Below are 19,536 nucleotides of genomic sequence, written 5' to 3' on the forward strand. Positions count from 1 at the left end.
CACTCAGATTTCAGTAGATCGCGTTAGTGTCATGGATCAATCCGAAATACAATCCTAACATCATCCCCATATTATAAGAGAATGAGCTACACAGCGGTGTAGAAAATATCAACTTTTTATTGCTGTGATAAAGCAATACTACTTAAGCCCAAAAGCATCAAATGTATTTGTTATTGGTGAAATCATGCATAATTAAAACAAAACATGACAGTACACAAGGCACGTACATTATACATTCTGCTGAAAGTACAAAAACGTCGTCAAGACTTTAATTTCGTTAAAATACACGACTGATACATTGATGAAATACATGACAACAAAATGCTTAAGACGATATCATGACATCTGCAAACGAATGAAAATTCTTCAATAACCTGATTAATCACAATTTCAGTACCTTCATAATTTCTAGAAATTACCCTTCCCTACTCCGGTATTTCTTATGAGCCATTGTTTTCATGACTGGCGATCCTCTTTCATAAGGGAATGTGGTTTATTAATGTTGCACTTGAAATGCAATCGTACATCACTTACAAGATTAGGTAGAGTGCCAGGACACCTTTTAAGACTTAAAACACATAACGTAATGTAATACATTTAGGGTAGTTTTCTGTTTTACATTCTAATTCCCTTTTAAAGTGTACATGGGAAGTGCTCAACATCAGAAGACATGTAGACCTTTGAGTCAAGATGTTAATGTTTCAGTCTAAATTAATCATTGAGCGCTTATCTGCCAGCAATCACAATTGTTCCTTTTCTATTTTTTAAGAAAACAAAATTCACAGTATTGTACTATGCAGTATTTGCAGCCACTTGGAAACTACAAGAGAGGATTTGGCAGTATCTTGAGCAAGAGCAATTAATCTGATAGAGGAAACAGAATTCTGTCATCTCTTCTTTACATTCAGCCTTCGATCAATGCCCTTTACAAATGGACAGTCATTCGCCACCAATGCCACCACACTCTCCAGACCTGCTGATACATGATGATATACAACTCCTGGTTGATAATGATAGCGGCAAATTTATGGTAGACAGACTGGTCTTTTTTTTTATTTTTTTACAGAAGCCATTTGCATAGGAGCTAGAGTGTGTGGTGACTTTTCATTCACTTCCTTGCAAACTTTGTTTCAGCCAAACTGAACCTCTATAGTCCAGTGTGCATTTCCCTCTCTCCAGACTAGGAAACCTAGTGACTCAAGGTCACATAGAGGTGGCCTGATGACCAGTCCAGTGATGCAGTCCAGTCCCTGACAACGTCAATGCACTTTCATGAAGTGCTACATTCCTTAAATGCTCCTTTTAGTGTTAGCTACAGTTATGTGTAAAGTCCACAGTTCAGTCAGATGCAGTCGGATCTGATACTCGTCGTGGCAGACCAACCACTAAGTGAAGATGTGTCTGTGTGTGTTTGTGCATGTGGCTGGGTGTGTGTCTGTGTGTGTGTATGTATGTGTGTGTGTGTGTCTGTGTAGGTGGTTTAGGCAATGGGCTCCTCGGCTATGGGGCGAAAAATCTGTGGAGATTCCTCCGACAGCGTTAACCCAGAGGAGGCGGAGCGGGAGAACAGGGCCGTCCGGCTCTTCATTGGGCGCAGCAGGAAGCGCCCGGAGGTCACCAGGTCACCATAGCCACGCGAATGAGAGAAGGCGTAACCTGAGCGACGCGTGCTGATTCGACGAGGACGGAAGCGGCGTGGAGCATCAGGAGGGGGACCTTTGTCTTGTCTGACTTTGTACCGCACCTGGACAGAACAAGGGAACCCGGTCAGTTATATTATTGCGTATTATCCATTTGCGGCATTATATGGAAGAACTGTAGCATAGTAAATAGTCCCTCACTTGGGTGCTAAACGGCACAGAAAACTGGATATTTTATTCAAAATTCATCCTTTTACTGTTCTAAAAGGCATTTAGACCTAGGGTAAGGGGTCTGTTTAGGTTGCCCATAACAGATAACTCCCTCATATTCTCAGCCATTTCTGCTAGTCAGCTGGCAGCAGTTTTTCCTTCATGAGTACTGTGGAGTACAGGAGCACTGTGTTTTCCTGATTCACTTTCACACTGACAGCTTTTGCTAGAGGCCTCCAGCACGCACATGTGAGGTGACCCTGACAGTGCCTGCCCAAAAATAGCTCTGAATGGGTGAATAAGCCCCACTGTCTCAGGCAGTCTGCAGCAGTGCTGAAGGGTCAGGCAGGGAGAGCAGGACTCTGTCTCTTCTGCTCCAGTTTGTCACATTAAAGCTGTCTTTATAGTATGCATTCCTGTGGCTCATCTTGTGCAGTAAGCTGCTAGAAACAACTACATGGATTTGATTCCCAGGGAGTACACCCAGGCTAGTGATGAAAATGTAACCTATATTTGTACCGTGAGCCACTTTAGATAAAGCCATCTGCTAAAATAATACATGTAAATTGGATCAACCACACCATTCACAGTGATGCATTGTGCATTAGGGTCGAAGTGTCATATAGCTGTAAGAGTTAGGATGGCCATAGTGACTGTGTGACTGTACTGTACACATATATATGTATATGTGTGTGTGTGTGTGTGTGTGTGTGTGTGTGTGTGTGTGTGTGTGTGTGCTCTCCTCTACTATATGTGGGATTGTATGTGTATAGGTACCTTGTCGTTGATGGTGGGCCTCAGTTGCATATAGAGGAAGCGGTAGGCCAGCACAGGTAGCACACACAGGATAGATGTCAAGAGGATGGTGAGCCACACGTTGGGCTGGTTCAGGGAGTTCCTGGCCACACCTGAGACGCATGCGCACACACACACACACACACACACACACACACACACACACACACACACACACACACACACACACACACACACACACACACACACACACACACACACACACACACACACACACACACACGTGCAGCTGAACAAAACTTTGCAGGGTACTTAGTGATTTGATTACTTTAACTCAGCATGCCATTACAGACAGTGCCATGAGGTGAGGGTAATGATGATAATGTGTGTGGTGAAGGTTCTTAATGGTAAAGCACACACACACACACACACACACACACACACACACACACACACACACACACACACACACACACACACACACACACTTGGGGAGACTCACCAACGAAAGGGAATGTGGAGGTGAAGATGAGAAACATGCCATTGCTGTACATGGTAAAGGTGACTGCAAAGTACACAGACATACTGCCCCAGAGGAAGAACTGATTAACAGCCGTCCAGTAGGTTGTGTCCAGACCAAGCTGCAATAAAAACACACACACACACACACACCATGAGAGTGAGTTTGATTATGTGTGTGTGTGTGTGTATAAGAAAGCGAAAGAGAGAGAGCACGAGAGAGACACACAGCGGCCCACAGCGGACTCACCTGCATGTTGACTGCCACGAGCAGACACGTCTGTGCGAGCAGGGCGAAGGACTGGTAGTCTGCGATGTCCTTGCCGTCATCCCTGACTGTGCCGTGGATGGCGGCGTAGGGGATGAAGAAGAGGATGAGGGAGCTGTAGCAGCTGTGCATCATACAGCGCAGGAAGGCCCGCTTACTGAAGTACAGGTTCAGTTGACCCGGCGTGTACAGCTCAGGGCAGCGGAAACTCCAGCGGTGGTCAACATCCTGAGAAGAGAGAGAGAGAGAGAGAGAGAGAGAGAGAGAGGGAGAGAGGGAGAGGGGGTAGAATGTATCTTAGATCTTACAGGTGTAGCCAAATGAACCATTTTTATTGCCATTTCATTACCAATATGAACAGAAAGGGGCGGGGGGGGGGGGGGGCAGACAAACAGACAAGAAAGAAAGGGAGGAAGACAAACAAGTAATTAGGAGGAAGGAGTATGAAGTAAAAGAAATATCCAGAGACAGTAAGACAAACACAGAGGAACGTGGGGAACGGATGGTCAGAGATAGGTTGATGGGAGAGAGACAGCAAAGCGTTAAATTAAACAAACAAATATACTGACACATGTGTACACAAGCAAACTAAACACCTCTCACACCTGTCACTAGCGTTGAACGGGCCTGGAAGGCCTGGATGGTTATGGATTTCTTGGATTTGTGGTTTGAACGGCATTATCATTTGTAGCCACTCATAGGAAATTAATGCTATTGACAACAGGCATACACATACTACACTTGACCTCAGATGATGTTGATATACTAGCTCCATACACCCACCCATCCATACACATGTATACACATGTACACATGCACACACGCACACATGCACGCACACACATACACACACGCACACGCACACGCACACTCACCTGATCGAATAGAGCCATGCCAAGGACAGGCAAGGCTGTGTATACCAGGTTGTAGAGTGTGATGAACCACTCATCATACACCGTCTGTGGAGAAGAAAAGCACAGCTCAACATCTTATCTCTTTCTATCTTGTCTTATCTTTGATGTCCACAAATGTGCACTGAGCAAGATGAACCTTGAAATGGCCATTTCACATTTCCTGCGGATCTAATCGGATAAGAAAAGAGCAACTGTATCACTTTCTACATCTAACTGCAGATAATGCTTACGAGGCTTCGATCCACACCTATAACAGCACATTACTGTGGTCTGCATGGAGAATACATTTGTACACTCACAGACACCAAGAGGCAAGACCACTGGTTCTCTCACCTGGGCTGAGAATCCGCAGAAGAAGCCGTACCAGAAGTGGACGAAGGTGAAGGTGAAGTTCTTGTAGAAGAAGTAGCGCAGGAACTTGCACATGCGCAGGTAGGACCAGCGGCCGTGCACAAGCAGGAGGCGCTGCAGGTAGCGGAACTGGGCGAAGGAGTAGTCACTGGACAGCACAGCCTGCATGCCCTCCTGCCCGCTGATGCCCACGCCGATGTGGGCAGCTGTGGGTACCAGAGGTGCGAGAGAGGGTGTATAACTAAGTGAAGGTGAACAGCGCAATTCATTCCACAGATTAATATAACACAGGTTGTAAAGAAGCTTCTGTAGCATGCTAAATGTACAGTTTTTGGTATGTTTTTACAGTGTCAACTATTTTTTCGGATTTGTCTTAATGTGTCAATTTCTGCTTCATCAATCTATTCATCTAGTCTATCCCTCTGTTAAGTGCCGCTAGTCTCTCTCTCTCTCTCTCTCTCTCTCTCTCGCTCTCCCTCTCTCTCCCTCTCTCTCTCTCTCTCTCCTGCTTTCCACCTTTGATCATGCTGACGTCGTTGGCACCGTCTCCAATGGCGAGTGTCACAGCTTTTTTACGCTTCTTGACGAGCTCCACCACCTGAGCCTTCTGCAGAGGGGTGACCCTGCAGCAGATCACAGCCGTACACATGCAGGCCATCCTCAGGAACTCCAGCTGCAGATCCTCCTGTAGGGCAAAGGCCTGAGGATACAAAGACACACACACACACACACACACACACACACACACACACACACACACACACACACACACACACACACACACACACACAGACAGACACATACACACACACACACACACACACACACACACACACACACACACACACATGCACAAACACACACACACACACACACACACAAGGACAGACAATAGACAAATAATCACTATAGTACACGAGCAGACAGCCATCCCAGCTTACAAAAAAAGAGATGCCTTTAAAGATGAGTATGAACTAGTTACGGTGCAGACAGGCTTCGGCAACTAAATCATTTCTGGGCCCAAGCATGTCAATGGTGTCCTCCTGTTATGTCCTAAGTTAATGTAGATTCTCTTTTCTTACTCACCAGACTGTGTCCATTGATGACCAAGCCATACTCGCTCTCCACTGTCTCATCCTCAACCACCTCACTCTTTTTACCCAGAAAGCCACTCTTATGGAAGGGCGGCTCATCCGATGAATCTGGTTTCATCTTCTTCCTGGCAGTTCTGTGTGTTCCCAAGGCAACCAGAGAAGGGTGTGATACAAGACTCTACAGAGTGTTAAGTACTTGCTAAGGTTGTAAATTCTTAATTGCACTTTGAATACAGTACCATGTCTGTTTATCAGAAACAAGTTTATGTCTGCTGTTGAATGCAGAAATATAAGAACTTTAGCTGTTGTGAGGCTGTGAGTTGTGTGTGTGAGATATGAGTGGTGTGTGTGTGTGTGTGTGAGGTGTGAGTGGTCTGTGTGTGTATGTGTGTGTGTGTGTGTGTGTGTGTGTGTGTGTGTGTGTGTGTGTGTGTGTGTGTGTGTGTGAAGCAGGGAGGAGGTGACATACCGCAGCTCCTCTGCCACTTCCTCTCTGGTGTTTCCCGCCACGATGAACACCTCCTTCATCTCCTCCCTCAGCATGTTGCACGAGTAGCCAATGTTCTCAGCCGTCTCTGTATTGACACAACACATGAAAAAAAATCCAACACCATCATGAAAAAGACAGATGGTGGCAGCTTGGAGGTAAATCAGCTATACAGGGACCTCCTGCTACCATTACTGTCAATAACATCGTGGTGGTTGAAGTGTTTGGTTTATTAAGAACACTTTCACATTTGGACGTTGCATTTATTCAGTGAGTGAGTGAGTGTATGATAGACTGGTGGAATGTGGCTGTGTGTGACTGAATGAGTGAGTGAGTGAGTGCTAAGGGAAGTGGATCATGAATGTGTGAATGTTTGTGACGCATGTGTCACTGACCCTGTTTGTCTCCAGTCAGCACCCAGATCTTGATGTCGGCCTTGGAGAGCTGCTCTATGGTCTGGGGGACACCATCCTGTAGCTTATCCTCGACTGCTGAGGCTCCCAAGAGCTGCACACACACACACACACACACACACACACACACACACACACACACACACACACACACACACACACACACACGCACACACACACAAATACAAATACACACACTTTTACTCAACCTTAAATGAGATCCACATACTGTGTATTCATCTACTTTTCATTATTTCTGTCAAGTATTCATATAGAGCAATGTTTTCATTCTGTTGTGACAAAGGATGACCTAACTTTTGCCCTCATGACAGTTCTAACTGTTTCACTAAACCCTGTTTCCTGGCTTAACCTACAGAGTACTTCAGCTGGCACCCCCGTATATAGGATTTCCCATGGGAACAATACAAAAACAAGCTGTTGTTTTTGACCACATGCGACGTTGACCTACTTTTTGCGATAACAGGAAAAGTCGGGGGCTGTCCTAGTCCTGTCCAAGGTAAACATGACATTGACCGAGGCACATATGGGACTTCATATATCCCATAGACAGTGTAGGATTAGTTTAAACATTGTATTGGTTCTTTGGCATCACAGGATTTTTTTCAAGCAATCCTGGGAAGGTCATCCACCAATTTGCGGGCAAGGTCACATGTTATCTGCCATTGTTGCTGGAGAAAAACATTCTATATGTCCAAATAATTCCTGAATCCAAATGGCTTCCGTGTGGCAATCACACTGAAAGAAATAATATTTGTATGTTTGTCTTTTCCTATTCTGAACACCTGGAATATATAATGATGTGATTTGAAATTTGACCCAAAACTACCTGGAGGCTTGAAGGCCAAACCTCAATTCCATAAAAAATATTTATTTAATGGTGTTGTCTGGGAATGATTTAGATTTGTTTAAGTTGCTCCAAATCAATGTGAGATATTTTCTGAGGAAAGAGCTCTTTTATTATCCACCAGACTGTCTTGTCCGTTTGCTTGAAAGTGCTGGCAGCTCTTTATTTTATATGACCTTATGACATGTCATGTACAGCAAACAAACAATTCAAGAATTTGTGTGCCTGGTTTAAAATGTTACAAATGCCATATTTGGCTGTTTGAAGTTATTTCTCATCTGAATTAAATGCAATCTTGTTTCTAATTTGATTTAGATTGAATCTGACAAAGGATGAAACGAGGGACAACCTCTGTATACTTCAGAAATAACTAAAGTTATTAATACTCACCTAGTTCATCCCTCTCACCTTTAACCTGGACTGGTGAGAGATACTACCTCTGTGTCTGTATGTTTTCAAAATGACTCAAAGAGAATTGGTTGATGTTATTCTCTTTTTCCAATACCCAGGCCTTTATGCCATGAAGGGGAAACTTATATTTAGTATTGGTGTTCACCATGAGCATTACCTGTAAGTCTTTCTCAATCTCCTCATAGATAGCATCCAGCTTCTCATCGCGGTCCTCCATGGCAGTGCTGGCCTCATGGTGGCGCTTTTTCCAGCTGTTAAAGTAGTCCTCATCCAGCTCCTTATAGGCCAGGGCCAGAGTGCGTAAGCCCTCTCCAGCATACTCCTGCAGGGACAAACAGAGACAGGAGAGTGGGTAAGGAGAGAGTGGGGACTGGCTAAAACCTCACATGGACACACACACACACACACACACACACACACACACACACACACACACACACACACACACACACACACAGACAGCACTGTAATACTTATAAACCAGTTAACAAATAACGTTGGCGTTATACAGAAGAAAATCCAAACTAGATTTGGTGTAAATGTATGCACACATAACTATACACATAAACCTCCCATAGAGAGTTTAATGCATATAGAAAAAGACATAAAGAGAAAAACGCATACGGCCACTCACATTCAAGTGTTCCGTAGTGACCTCCATTAGTTTGGAGCAGGATGGGTGCAATCTCTCAAAAATGAGGGTGTCAGCTCCCTTGCAGTACAGAGTTAGTTTCCCCTCTGGACTGCGCACTAGAACACACACACACACACAAACACACACATAACACATATCAGATATGAGAAGGCAGGAGTAAAATATATCTCAGGAGAACTGTATGGTGTGATCTCAAGTTCTCTTGTGAAGAGTGTCACTAAACACTTCTCTCTATGTCGTACATAGACTTCTCTCTTTTACTAACTCCTCTGACCCCCGGCTTTCTCATTACCGATGACGGACATCCGCTTGCGGACGTTGTTGAAGTCCAGCACGGCCAGCAGGTCGTAGGTGATCTCCTCTCCCATCTCCACCGCCGTGATGCTCTCTGGCGTACGGGCGCGGAACACGAAGCCGAAGTTACGCGCAGCCGTCACCAGCGCCCCTTCGTCAGGGGACTGAGCCTGGTAGTTTATACCACCTGATACAGGAGAGAGGAGAAGGGAGGAGAGCAGAGAAACAATGAGTGGAGAGGAGAAGAGGAGTCAAGGGAAAAAGAAGGGAGGTATGAGGACAGGATGAAAAATAATAGAGAGCAAAAGGGGGGAGGAATGGGGGGGCAGAAGAGAAAATAGAGGAAGGAGGGGATAGTGAAGGAGAGGAGAGGAGAGGAGAGGAGAGGAGAAGAGGAGTGGAGAGGAGAGGGGAAAGGATGGGAGGGTGGGGAAGAGAATGAGAGAGCAGGAAGGTAGACAAGAGAAAGTGGAAGAGACAAAGAGTAGTGTGGGGGGGAGGAAGGGACATTAGGACAAGGGAGAGAAAGAAAGAGAAAAAGAGAAAGAGAGAGAGAGAGAAGTAGAGGAAAAGAGAAATGAGGAAATGACAGAATGGGTCAGGACAGGGGGCATTCGGTTGTTTCAGGGATGAGATTAGATAAAAGAGGAGAGGGAAGAAGAGCAGAGGACATGAATGGAGAGGAGAGGGCATGGAGAAGGGATGGGGAAGAAGAAATATGAGAGGAGAAAAGAAAAAGGAGGAGAGAAGTAAAAGGGGACAAAAGGACAGGGCAGCAGAGGGGAGGTGAAGATTTAAGAAGAAAGGCCAGAAAAGAAGAGATACGGATTGAACAGGAAAATCAAGAAGAATCAAGTCAGTGGGTCAGCGAGTCAACTCACATGTGAAAGGGTAATTAGGTCAGAGACATGTCAACTCATTCCACTCAAAACCAGTAAAAAAACAGTAGCACTTTATGTCCAGAAGATGGCGCTCACCGTCATTCAATTCCTCGGGCATGACGGTATGACAGAGCGCTAGCAGCCTGAAGAAATTCTGCGCCTCCTTCGAACCCTGTCTCACCGCCTCCACCAGAGACGGGTCATGGAAAGAGAACTTTGGGTCCGCCAGATGGTTCCAGCTGAAGTCCACTTTAGCTGTCTTCTGTAGAAGAAGGCGTAACACAGTAAGCAGATCAGTAAGTGAAGTAAGCTTTGGTACCATTTCTCAGGAACAGAAGTAGTCAAAGGTTTTTTTTTATTTTCAAAGGTAAAATAACTTAAAGAATGACTTTAAGTGACCTGATCGACACCGTTCCGTCAGTATTTGATTTCTTCTCTCACTTGTTTTGCACAACACACTTACTTCAGTGATCTCAATGCTGTGTCCAGCGAAGTCCAAAAGATCTCCTGCATAATGGAAAGTAATAGGAACTCATATAAGCAACCACTCCATTAGTTATGAGAGGTCCAAAAATATTCACTGCAGAATATATTTGATGGGAATAAGATAAAAGAAACTTCTGCCTTTTTAAAAGCTTATCTATGTTTATTCACATATCTGCTCCACTGCATAAGAGGAAGAAGAGTTGCATGATCAGATATGACTTCTACAGGACCAACAACTTTACAAAAGTGGTCTTATGTATAGTCTATTCCTTCTACAGTACTGATGAATAGTCATCTTTGATTATGGTCACTGGGATTAGAACTGTCCATACCATAGGATTTCCCATTGATGGAGCACTTGTTGAAGGTCATGATGTTCTGTGTGAGCGTGCCAGTCTTGTCGCTGAAGATGTACTTGATCTGACCCAGCTCCTCATTCAGGGTGGTGGTTCGGGCCTGGGCCGGGGTGTTGGTCGGAGCGTGGTACATCATCCTGTCCCAGTCGATGTAGTAGCTGTTCCCCAGCCGAATGATCTCCACACTGACCCAGAGAGTGGAGAGTTAAAGAGAGAGAGAGAGAGAGTGTGAAAGAGAGTGAGAAAGAGAAAAATAAAAGGGAAGAAATGGATAAAGAAAAAGGGAAAAGGAGTAAGCGAAGAAGGGAGACAGAAATTAAGAGCAAGGGATAGAGAGACACAGTAGTTATGGATCAAATACATATCACATACACATTCATATACACACTCACATAAACACATGCACATGTTCACACACACACCTGACGTAGAGTGAGATGGGCACCACAGTGTTGAGGATGATGACGTAGGACCAGAAGGTGAGGAAGGCAGAAAAGGGAGGATTGTTGCCGTCCGGAGGGGGCAGGAAGGCAGCGAAGGCTGAGCCCTCCTGGGACTCCCAGATCCCTTTGCCAATGGCCAGGATGGTACACATGAACGCCAGGAAGCCAAAGATCTGAGAAAGAGAGGAATAACCTGATATTAATGTGTGTGTGTGTGTGTGTGTGTGTGTGTGTGTGTGTGTGTGTGTATGTGTGTGTGTGTGTGTCTGTGTCTACTTGTGTTTGTGTGTGACTGCACATCTGTGTGTGTGTGTCTTGTCTGTGTGTGTGTATGTGTACATACAGTATTTTTATGTGAGTGTGTGCTTGCTTTTGTGTGTTTGTGTGTGTGTCTTTGTGTCTGTGTGTTATATGTATATGAATATATGTTTGGGTGTCTACTTGTGTTTGTGTGTGAATGCACATATCTGTGTGTGTGTGTTATGTCTATGTGTGTGTGTGTATGTGTTCATACAGTATTTGTATGCGTGGATACTGTGCGTAGTGTGTGTGTGTGTGTGTGTGTGTGTGTGTCTGTCTGTCTGTCTGTCTGTGTATGCATATATGCGTGTACTCACACACAGCACAAGCACATTCATGAGGTGATCGATGCTTGTGCGCTTGAACCTGTTCTTCCCGCTGTTCTGCATGAGCTTAGTGTCTGGACCTGCGAGGAACTAGAGGGTCACTTTCAGCCAAATCAGCACACGTCAAACTATTTACATTTACATTTACATTTAGTCATTTAGCAGACGCTTTCATCTAAAGCGACTTACACATGTATACACATTTACACTGATGGCACACTGCACATCAGGAGCAATTAGGGGTTCAGTGTCTTGCTCAAGGACGCTTCACCAGTGAATCAAACTAGCAACCTTCTGATTACTAAACGACTTCTCTACCTCTTGTACCCAGTCGCCCCGAACCACCAGTTTACTTCATGTCATCTAACCCTTACCTCAACGCTATGTCTGAATACACCCCCTTCTCCTCTACAGCCTCAACACTATGTCTGAATACACCCCCTTCTCCTCTACAGGCCCTCGTTTACTGTGGCAGAGAAATGGAGATTATGACAGGAAAGGAGAGGGAGAGAACGAAATAAAGTGTGGAACTGAAAGATTTCCACGTGCCAGACCTTAAACATGTGGACGTTCAGACCTGTAAGTGGTAAGAATGCTAAAGCGATACAATGCTCCCCCGTGAACTTCTCCCTAAAACGTTTGTGCACTCACCTCCGAACACCACCAGGCCAAAGCACCACTGGGTGTTCCTGAGGGTGCAGCCCCTCAACAGGATCTTGTCGTTGTCCAGCGAGGACGTCAGCCCGCCCACCTCCAGGTTCCCCATGAACTTATCCAGGCGGTTGTTTGGGGGCTCGCAGCGCACTTCGCCTGGGGATCAATGCAGTGATCAAACACAGTGGGACCGGTCGTGATGGAGTTTGGTTAGACAAGTGGGGATGTCCGCACTCCAAATTTTATTCCTCCAAAACTTCAATGTGCATGTCCAACATTTTATTTATGTGTATTCATTCAGCAGAAACTTTTATTCCAAAGGGACTTTAAGCATATACTATAGATAAAGGTCAGGAATAAGCAGACACTTTTCAATACAATTCAATTTTATTTATATAGCGCCAAAAGTATATAATTGTCCCAAGGCACTTTACAGAGCCCAGGGCCTGAAATCCTTTTTTCCAAAGCGACTTACAGACAACCTGAAATATCTGGGAATCTATTATAGGTATAATTATGTAAACATATTATGTATGCCTTATAAGACCCATAAGGTCTTAGTTTCAGTCCCTTCATCAGGCAAAGCAGTTTTGTGCAGACAGTCATCTGCCTTTCCTTGTGCCCTGCACCTGTAACTTACCTCTGAAGGCTGCCAGGCTGTCTATGTTATCCCCCAAGTCTCCTGTGACTGTCAAAGCCTGCTTCACTTTCAGGTTAGTCTCTCTAAGGAGGACAGGAAAACATGGCTCCATTATGGGGCTGTTTTAAACAATTCTGCGTGTAAAGCTGAATAGATCATACGAGAGAGGTGGGGCTCCAGATAAGATCTGACAGAAGAAACACGTGACTGACCCATCAAGCTCAGCGGTCTCTATGTAAACCAGATTCAAAGGCTCACTGCTCGACAGCAACAACAGATCTGCCTGGACCAGGAATGGGGGGGGGGGGGGGGGGGGGGGGGGGGGGGGGGGGTCAAAGGACAGGAGGGGAGAGTGAGATAAATAAATACCACGTCACATGAAGTAACTGTGTTTTTGCGTGTGGTAGATTCCAATTCCATCAGGGGGCCATTGCTGACCGTCTGGCAGGTCTCTTACCGTCACAAACTGGTTATTCTCCAACTTGATGATGTCACCCACTTGTACATTCCTCCATTTCTCACTCTTTAGTCTGTGGAGACCAGAAACAGAAACAAAAGGGAGTTCAGAAGTTCAGAGTGCATTGCTGGAAGGGTGATACTGAACTCCTGATGTGAGGTGAGTCACAGATGCTGTGGTGTGGAAAGGGAAGCTACAAAGATGCTGTGGTGTGGAAAGGGAAGCTACAGTCGGAGAAGTTAGAACCTCATGAAAGGAGGAAAAGACTTACCGTCCATTCACCAGGACTTCCACTTTACGATTGTTCACCTGCTTGTCATTTTTATGCCTGTTCTAAAAATCAAAATCAAAATCAAATCTCCAGCTGAAAAACAGTTGTGTGTGTCCTTGTGTGTGTATGTGTGTGTGTGTGTGTGTGTGTGTGTCGTGTGTGTGTGTGTGTGTGTGTGTGTGTGTGTGTGTGTGTGTGTGTGCGTGCATGTTGTAGCCATGCAGACAGAGAGAGAGAAAGACGAGACGAGAGAGAGAGATGATGATGATGATGATGATGATGATGATGATGATGATGATGATGATGATGATGATGATGATGATGATATGGTTCATCGGGGTAGAGGTGATGGCCTGAACTCACAATGTCATCTGTGGCGTCCTTCGCTGCTGTCATGGAGAGGACCAACAGCAGGGGAACCACAGTGGTGAACCAGGACAGGGAGGAGATCGCAGGGATGAGCTGCAGGGAGAAAAACAGAGAGAGAGATAGAGAGAGAAGGAGAGAGATAGAGAGGAAAAGAAGAGAGAGAGAGACACAGAGGGAGATAGAGAGAGACAGGGGGAGAGAGAGAGAGGGACAGAGGGAGACGAGAGCGACAGAGCAATAAGAAGAACACAACAACTTATTCAATGTATTCAACTAATGCCATAGAGGGTCGGTATTGCTGATGGGATGATTTCGTTCAGCTGACAATGAGAGACGGAAATGACAGGTAGACCGTCAAGCTGCCATGTTGAACTTTAACCTGTAACTGTAACTCTAGTCTTCTGTTTGTCATCACTGAACCCAGTCATTGAAACAGATGATAATGAAACTCCTTACAGCATTTCACTCATCAAGTGACCAGACTGATGATGAAACACCATCGACTGATAATGGTTAATGGAGTTAAGAAACTTGTTAAGTTTTGCTATCTGGCCTTCGATGTCTGTAGTTAACTCATGAGAAGATAGGCAGAAATCTTTATCTGTTTTCCAAATCTAAGATTAAAAAGCACCTTTAAGCCCTTGAGCGATAGAGAGGAGGAGAGAGAAGAAAAAAGTAGAGAAGAAAAAATAAGATATGAGGTGAGGAGTTACCTGAAGACCGAGAAGACACAGGAAGTAGGCATTGGCCAGCCTCTGTAACTGCTCCAGGAGGTTGAGTGAGTGGCAGGAACGTGAACACATTATACTTAGAAGTATTTATTTCATTATTCTGTGGAGAGAAAAAAATTATTATCGTCATTACTGGACCACTCACACACACACACACACACACACACACACACACACACACACACACACACACACACACACACACACACACACACACACACACACACACACACACACACACACACACACACACACACACACACATTCTGAACACAAGCACTCACCGCATATTTATAAGAGAGGTTAAACTCCCTGTCATTTGCCCGTAAATGCCTCTCCTCCTCTGTAAGAAAGAAAGATGAATGAATGAACGTGGGGGTTTTATGACAGTTAAGTGAGATGTTCAGCATAACTGTATAATATTTATAATCTTAGTTGGATGTGAAACTATTCTTAAGCTTGAGTAAGAAACGAGGCTGGTGTTACCCGACTTCTCCTCCCCTCCACACTTTATCCCCAAAGATGACAGCAGAGAGCACATCTTGATCCGCTAAACATCCATTATCTGGATAAAGAGAAAACAAACATCCTTACTCAAACATCCCACCATTACATTATTTATGCAACAATAGCAGAGAAATAATGCATGCGTTTCTGCTTCCATGTCAGAGAATAACTGCTATATATTCACACATCCTTTAGTGACAGCTGGCAGAGGGAGCAGTGAGACAGCTACAGAGCAGAGGGAGCAGTGAGACAGCTACAGAGCAGAGGGAGCAGTGAAACAGCTGGAAGAGGGAGCAGTGAGACAGCTACAGAGGGAGCAGTGAGACAGCTGGAAGAGGGAGCAGTGAGACAGCTACAGAGGGAGCAGTGAGACAGCTACAGAGGGAGCAGTGAGACAGCTGGAAGAGGGAGCAGTGAGACAGCTACAGAGGGAGCAGTGAGACAGCTGGAAGAGGGAGCAGTGAGACAGCTACAGAGGGAGCAGTGAGACAGCTACAGAGGGAGCAGCGAGACAGCTGGAAGAGGGAGCAGTGAGACAGCTACAGAGGGAGCAGCGAGACAGCTACAGAGGGAGCAGTGAGACAGCTATAGAGGGAGCAGTGAGACACCTATAGAGGGAGCAGCGAGACAGCTATAGAGGGAGCAGCGAGACAGCTATAGAGGGAGCAGTGAGACAGCTATAGAGGGAGCAGTGAGACAGCTGGAAGAGGGAGCAATGAGACAGCTACAGAGGGAGCAGCGAGACAGCTATAGAGGGAGCAGTGAGACAGCTATAGAGGGAGCAGTCAGACAGCTACAGAGGGAGCAGTGAGACAGCTACAGAGGGTGCAGTGAGACAGCTACAGAGGGAGCAGTGAGACAGCTGCAGAGGGAGCAGTGAGACAGCTGATAGAGGGAGCAGCTAGACAGCTGGCAGAGGTGTCTAGAAAATGTTACTGACAGAGTTTTCCCACTATAACAAAAATGGGGTTTCCTAGGGTTTCATCCCATACCTTCACCTTGTTAACATGTTTGGCTGACCTCGTTTAGTTTTTTGCTCGTGTTGTTTAACACCATGGAAAGACAGTGTAAACACAATAACATCCAACTGGATGAAATCATAGAGAGACAATATAATACAAGATTATACCAGGGAGTTCTGCTTCACGTTGTACTGCACAGCATTTTGACCCTTTGTGTGATAAGATAAGGTGCCACATTTTCATTGGTCACTTGATGTCTAATTGTCAGATATAGGAACATAAAGCATTTTTTTAACCCACTCAGCACATGAGCCGTTGAAGTATAGTTTCTACACTAGTTAAAAGCGCCACGTCAAAAGCAGCAACCAGGAACATACACATGCAACATAAAAACTACTGTCAGTCAAACTGTGCAGATGTAGGCCCTCTACGCTAGGCTCCATCTTTAAAAACAAATGTACGCACACTTTGCAGATAAGGTAAAAACTGCCAGGCAACATCAAGGCTCATCATATCTTTCATATAGCAAAAGCTGTAGCCTGTGTTTTTATGGCTTAACTGGTGTGCAGTGGATTCGACAAGAGGAGAAACTACTAGGTGGTAGCAAGCCGAAGGCAGAATACTAATGTTTCTCGTTCAGTTAGATAGACATTAAGTTTAAGGTTACTTCACATGGCCTACATTGTTCCACACAAACTTAGTACTTCTCCCACACTTGGCCTGTTTGCTTGTGGTCACCCTAGATAATACTGACCCGTCCTCTACTAACATGATGTACTGTATAATTTGATACCAATATTATTTCACAATAACACAATGTTAATCAACATATGCAGTTAATTATATTCAATCTAATTTACTCTGGTATTTCATTTCTGTTGAAAAACAAGACAAAACGAACAGCCTCAATCAGACAGGGACAAAGCGAAGGATGATAGGGTGATATTAGTGTCCCTGCACCCATCAATGTGGTTAATGATAAACTAGGCAGTTACAGTAAAGAGCATTGTGTGTGTGTGTGTGTGTGTGTGTGTGTGTGTGTGTGTGTGTGTGTGTATGTGTGTGTGTGTGTAGGTGTGTGTGTGTGTCTGTCTGTGTGTCTTATCAAAGGGGTTCTAGAAAGGCAGGCGCAATTTATTTACTGGCATGACCACCTACCATCCACAAACTATCCACTGGGCATTAGGAGATGGAAAGAACATGATTTAGTGAAATAGTCCATCGATTATATAAGTCAAATATGTTGTTTACAACTGGTTCAAAATTATCGTATCCCTTCCCTTGTTGAATAAACTACGAATCTATGTTGATCGCCTGTATTTAAGGGTAGACAAGATTCTACGACTGGGAACATGTTTCATAAATACATGAACAACTTTGGTACATCTAGTCCTGTTTTCATAAATAGATGAACACGTTTGGAATATTTAGTCCTGATTCATAAATACATGAACAACTTTGGTATATTTAGTCCTGTTTTCATAAATAGATGAACACGTTTGGTATATTTAGTCCTGATTCATAAATACATGAACAACTTTGGTATATTTAGTCCTGTATTCACAAATACATGAACAGCTTTGGTATATCTAGTCCTGTGGGCCCAGTACAGGAAGGTTAGATACCCAGGCAGCACCCATACCGTTTGCTGCTTTTGAACAAGTGAACAAGTTTAGTCATGCTAATGTAGTAGCCAGTAGTTTCTTTCAGCACACACACACACACACTCCCTCTCTCACTCTCTCTCTCTCTCTCTCACACACACACACACACACTCACACAATGCGAAAAAAAGAGCGAATGGAACACACACACAAATGTCCACTGCCTCTCAGTTAAATGTAGTGAGACAGGTATTGATTTATAGATGATTGAACGTCCCTGCTAATAGGGAAGGAACTCAGTGGCCTTCTGGCAAAAGAAAACTTCCTTCTATCAATCAACCTGGTGACTGATCTCTTTCCTGTGCCTCGACCTGGGCCCATGTCAGGCGACCCCAGGCCTTCACACTCAAACAAATCTGGTGTATATGCAACACAACCAGGTTTACGTTTACAGCATATTAGATGTAATGTACATTAGTAATGTATTTTCAATGTAAATACCTAAACATGAGACTAATTCTCATTTCTGGTGTGTTGAAGTACATATGTATATATTTCAGCATGTCGTACATTTCAGTGCTCTTCCATATTGTATTTTTCTATTAATCTATTCACATGTGTTTATGCAAGCAAGGGCAAACACAGTACAAAAATAAGCTACAGTGCTATCAGCGCTTCTATCAAACACTCTCATAAAGCCATAAACTGGTGGCTGATAATTGGGCTTTGCCCTCTGCTCAACACCACCCCCCTGTATGAAGAATGGCATGTAGTTTGAAACCCTTTGAAACCGGCGTTAATCGCAACCCTGAACATTAGACTCCTGCGCTCATAGTGTAGGCGAGCCAGTGTCCAATGCTAAACACACTCTTTATCTTATCTCTTCTACAGGTCATCAGGGACTGGTGGGATGGGCTGACACACACTTGCACACACACTTATACACACACACACTGAACACACCCCACATTTGTGCGCCTCACGAGACATGCGAGTCATGAGACACATTCCCTGTGCTGTTCAACAGCTAACAATCAGAAAGGAATAGTTTTTTTTTTTTAAGTGCAGTTTTCAATCAGAGTCACCATGATCCCAACTCAACATTCACATCTCACTTTCACATCATCATATCACAGTACAACGCCTGCTTGTCTTATGCAAATGTGATATACAGATGTGAACAGACAAATGTGTTATAACAGTCACCACCACCAAAACAACTGGCAATAACAGTAACCACCTGCTCTAAACTGGCATCCTTGTACGTTTTAGAAAATGAAAACAGTCAGAGTATTGATCTTGAAATGACACCCCTCAGGTCGTTGACTGTTGTCCTGATAGTGTGGCAATGATAAGCTGTGGGAGAGGTTCCCCTCCTCTCCAGGGCAATACCTGTCCCCCTGTCCTTATCTCCGAACTCACGACAGACCTCCTCTGTCTCACATTTTAGAATCATTAAAGTCAAGTGTAAGAATAACGTATTACAGTATAGCATCATTACCACAGACACAGTAACAATAACAATTAAAGTTACAGGTGTTTCACCAAAACACTGAAAACCTTTCAACTACTTTCATCCTTTCCAGTGAATCTGAGAGTTTGGCTCACATACAGAGGTCTGTTGTTTAAGTCCCCTTGTCAAGCCTTGAAAACAGCTTTCACCTTCATTTAA

General features: G+C 44.5%; 1 protein-coding gene across 1 annotated transcript; it reads right to left on the reverse strand.

Annotated features, from left to right (window-relative positions):
- Positions 1-1,480: 1,480 nt before the first annotated feature.
- atp8b5b (ATPase phospholipid transporting 8B5b) lies at positions 1,481-11,195 on the reverse strand (the record flags this gene model as incomplete). Its single annotated transcript, XM_080847502.1, has 17 exons — positions 1,481-1,744; positions 2,628-2,758; positions 3,109-3,247; positions 3,376-3,621; positions 4,269-4,352; positions 4,641-4,864; positions 5,175-5,358; positions 5,745-5,886; positions 6,222-6,327; positions 6,635-6,746; positions 8,086-8,250; positions 8,563-8,678; positions 8,876-9,064; positions 9,855-10,020; positions 10,222-10,265; positions 10,577-10,785; positions 11,023-11,195. The coding sequence occupies 17 exons, from the start codon at positions 11,193-11,195 to the stop codon at positions 1,481-1,483; spliced, it is 2,694 nt and encodes an 897-aa protein (XP_080703628.1).
- Between the last annotated feature and the right edge of the window lie 8,341 nt (positions 11,196-19,536).

Source organism: Sprattus sprattus (genome assembly GCF_963457725.1).
Source record: "Sprattus sprattus genome assembly, chromosome: 11".
NCBI classification, from domain to species: Eukaryota; Metazoa; Chordata; class Actinopteri; order Clupeiformes; family Clupeidae; genus Sprattus; species Sprattus sprattus.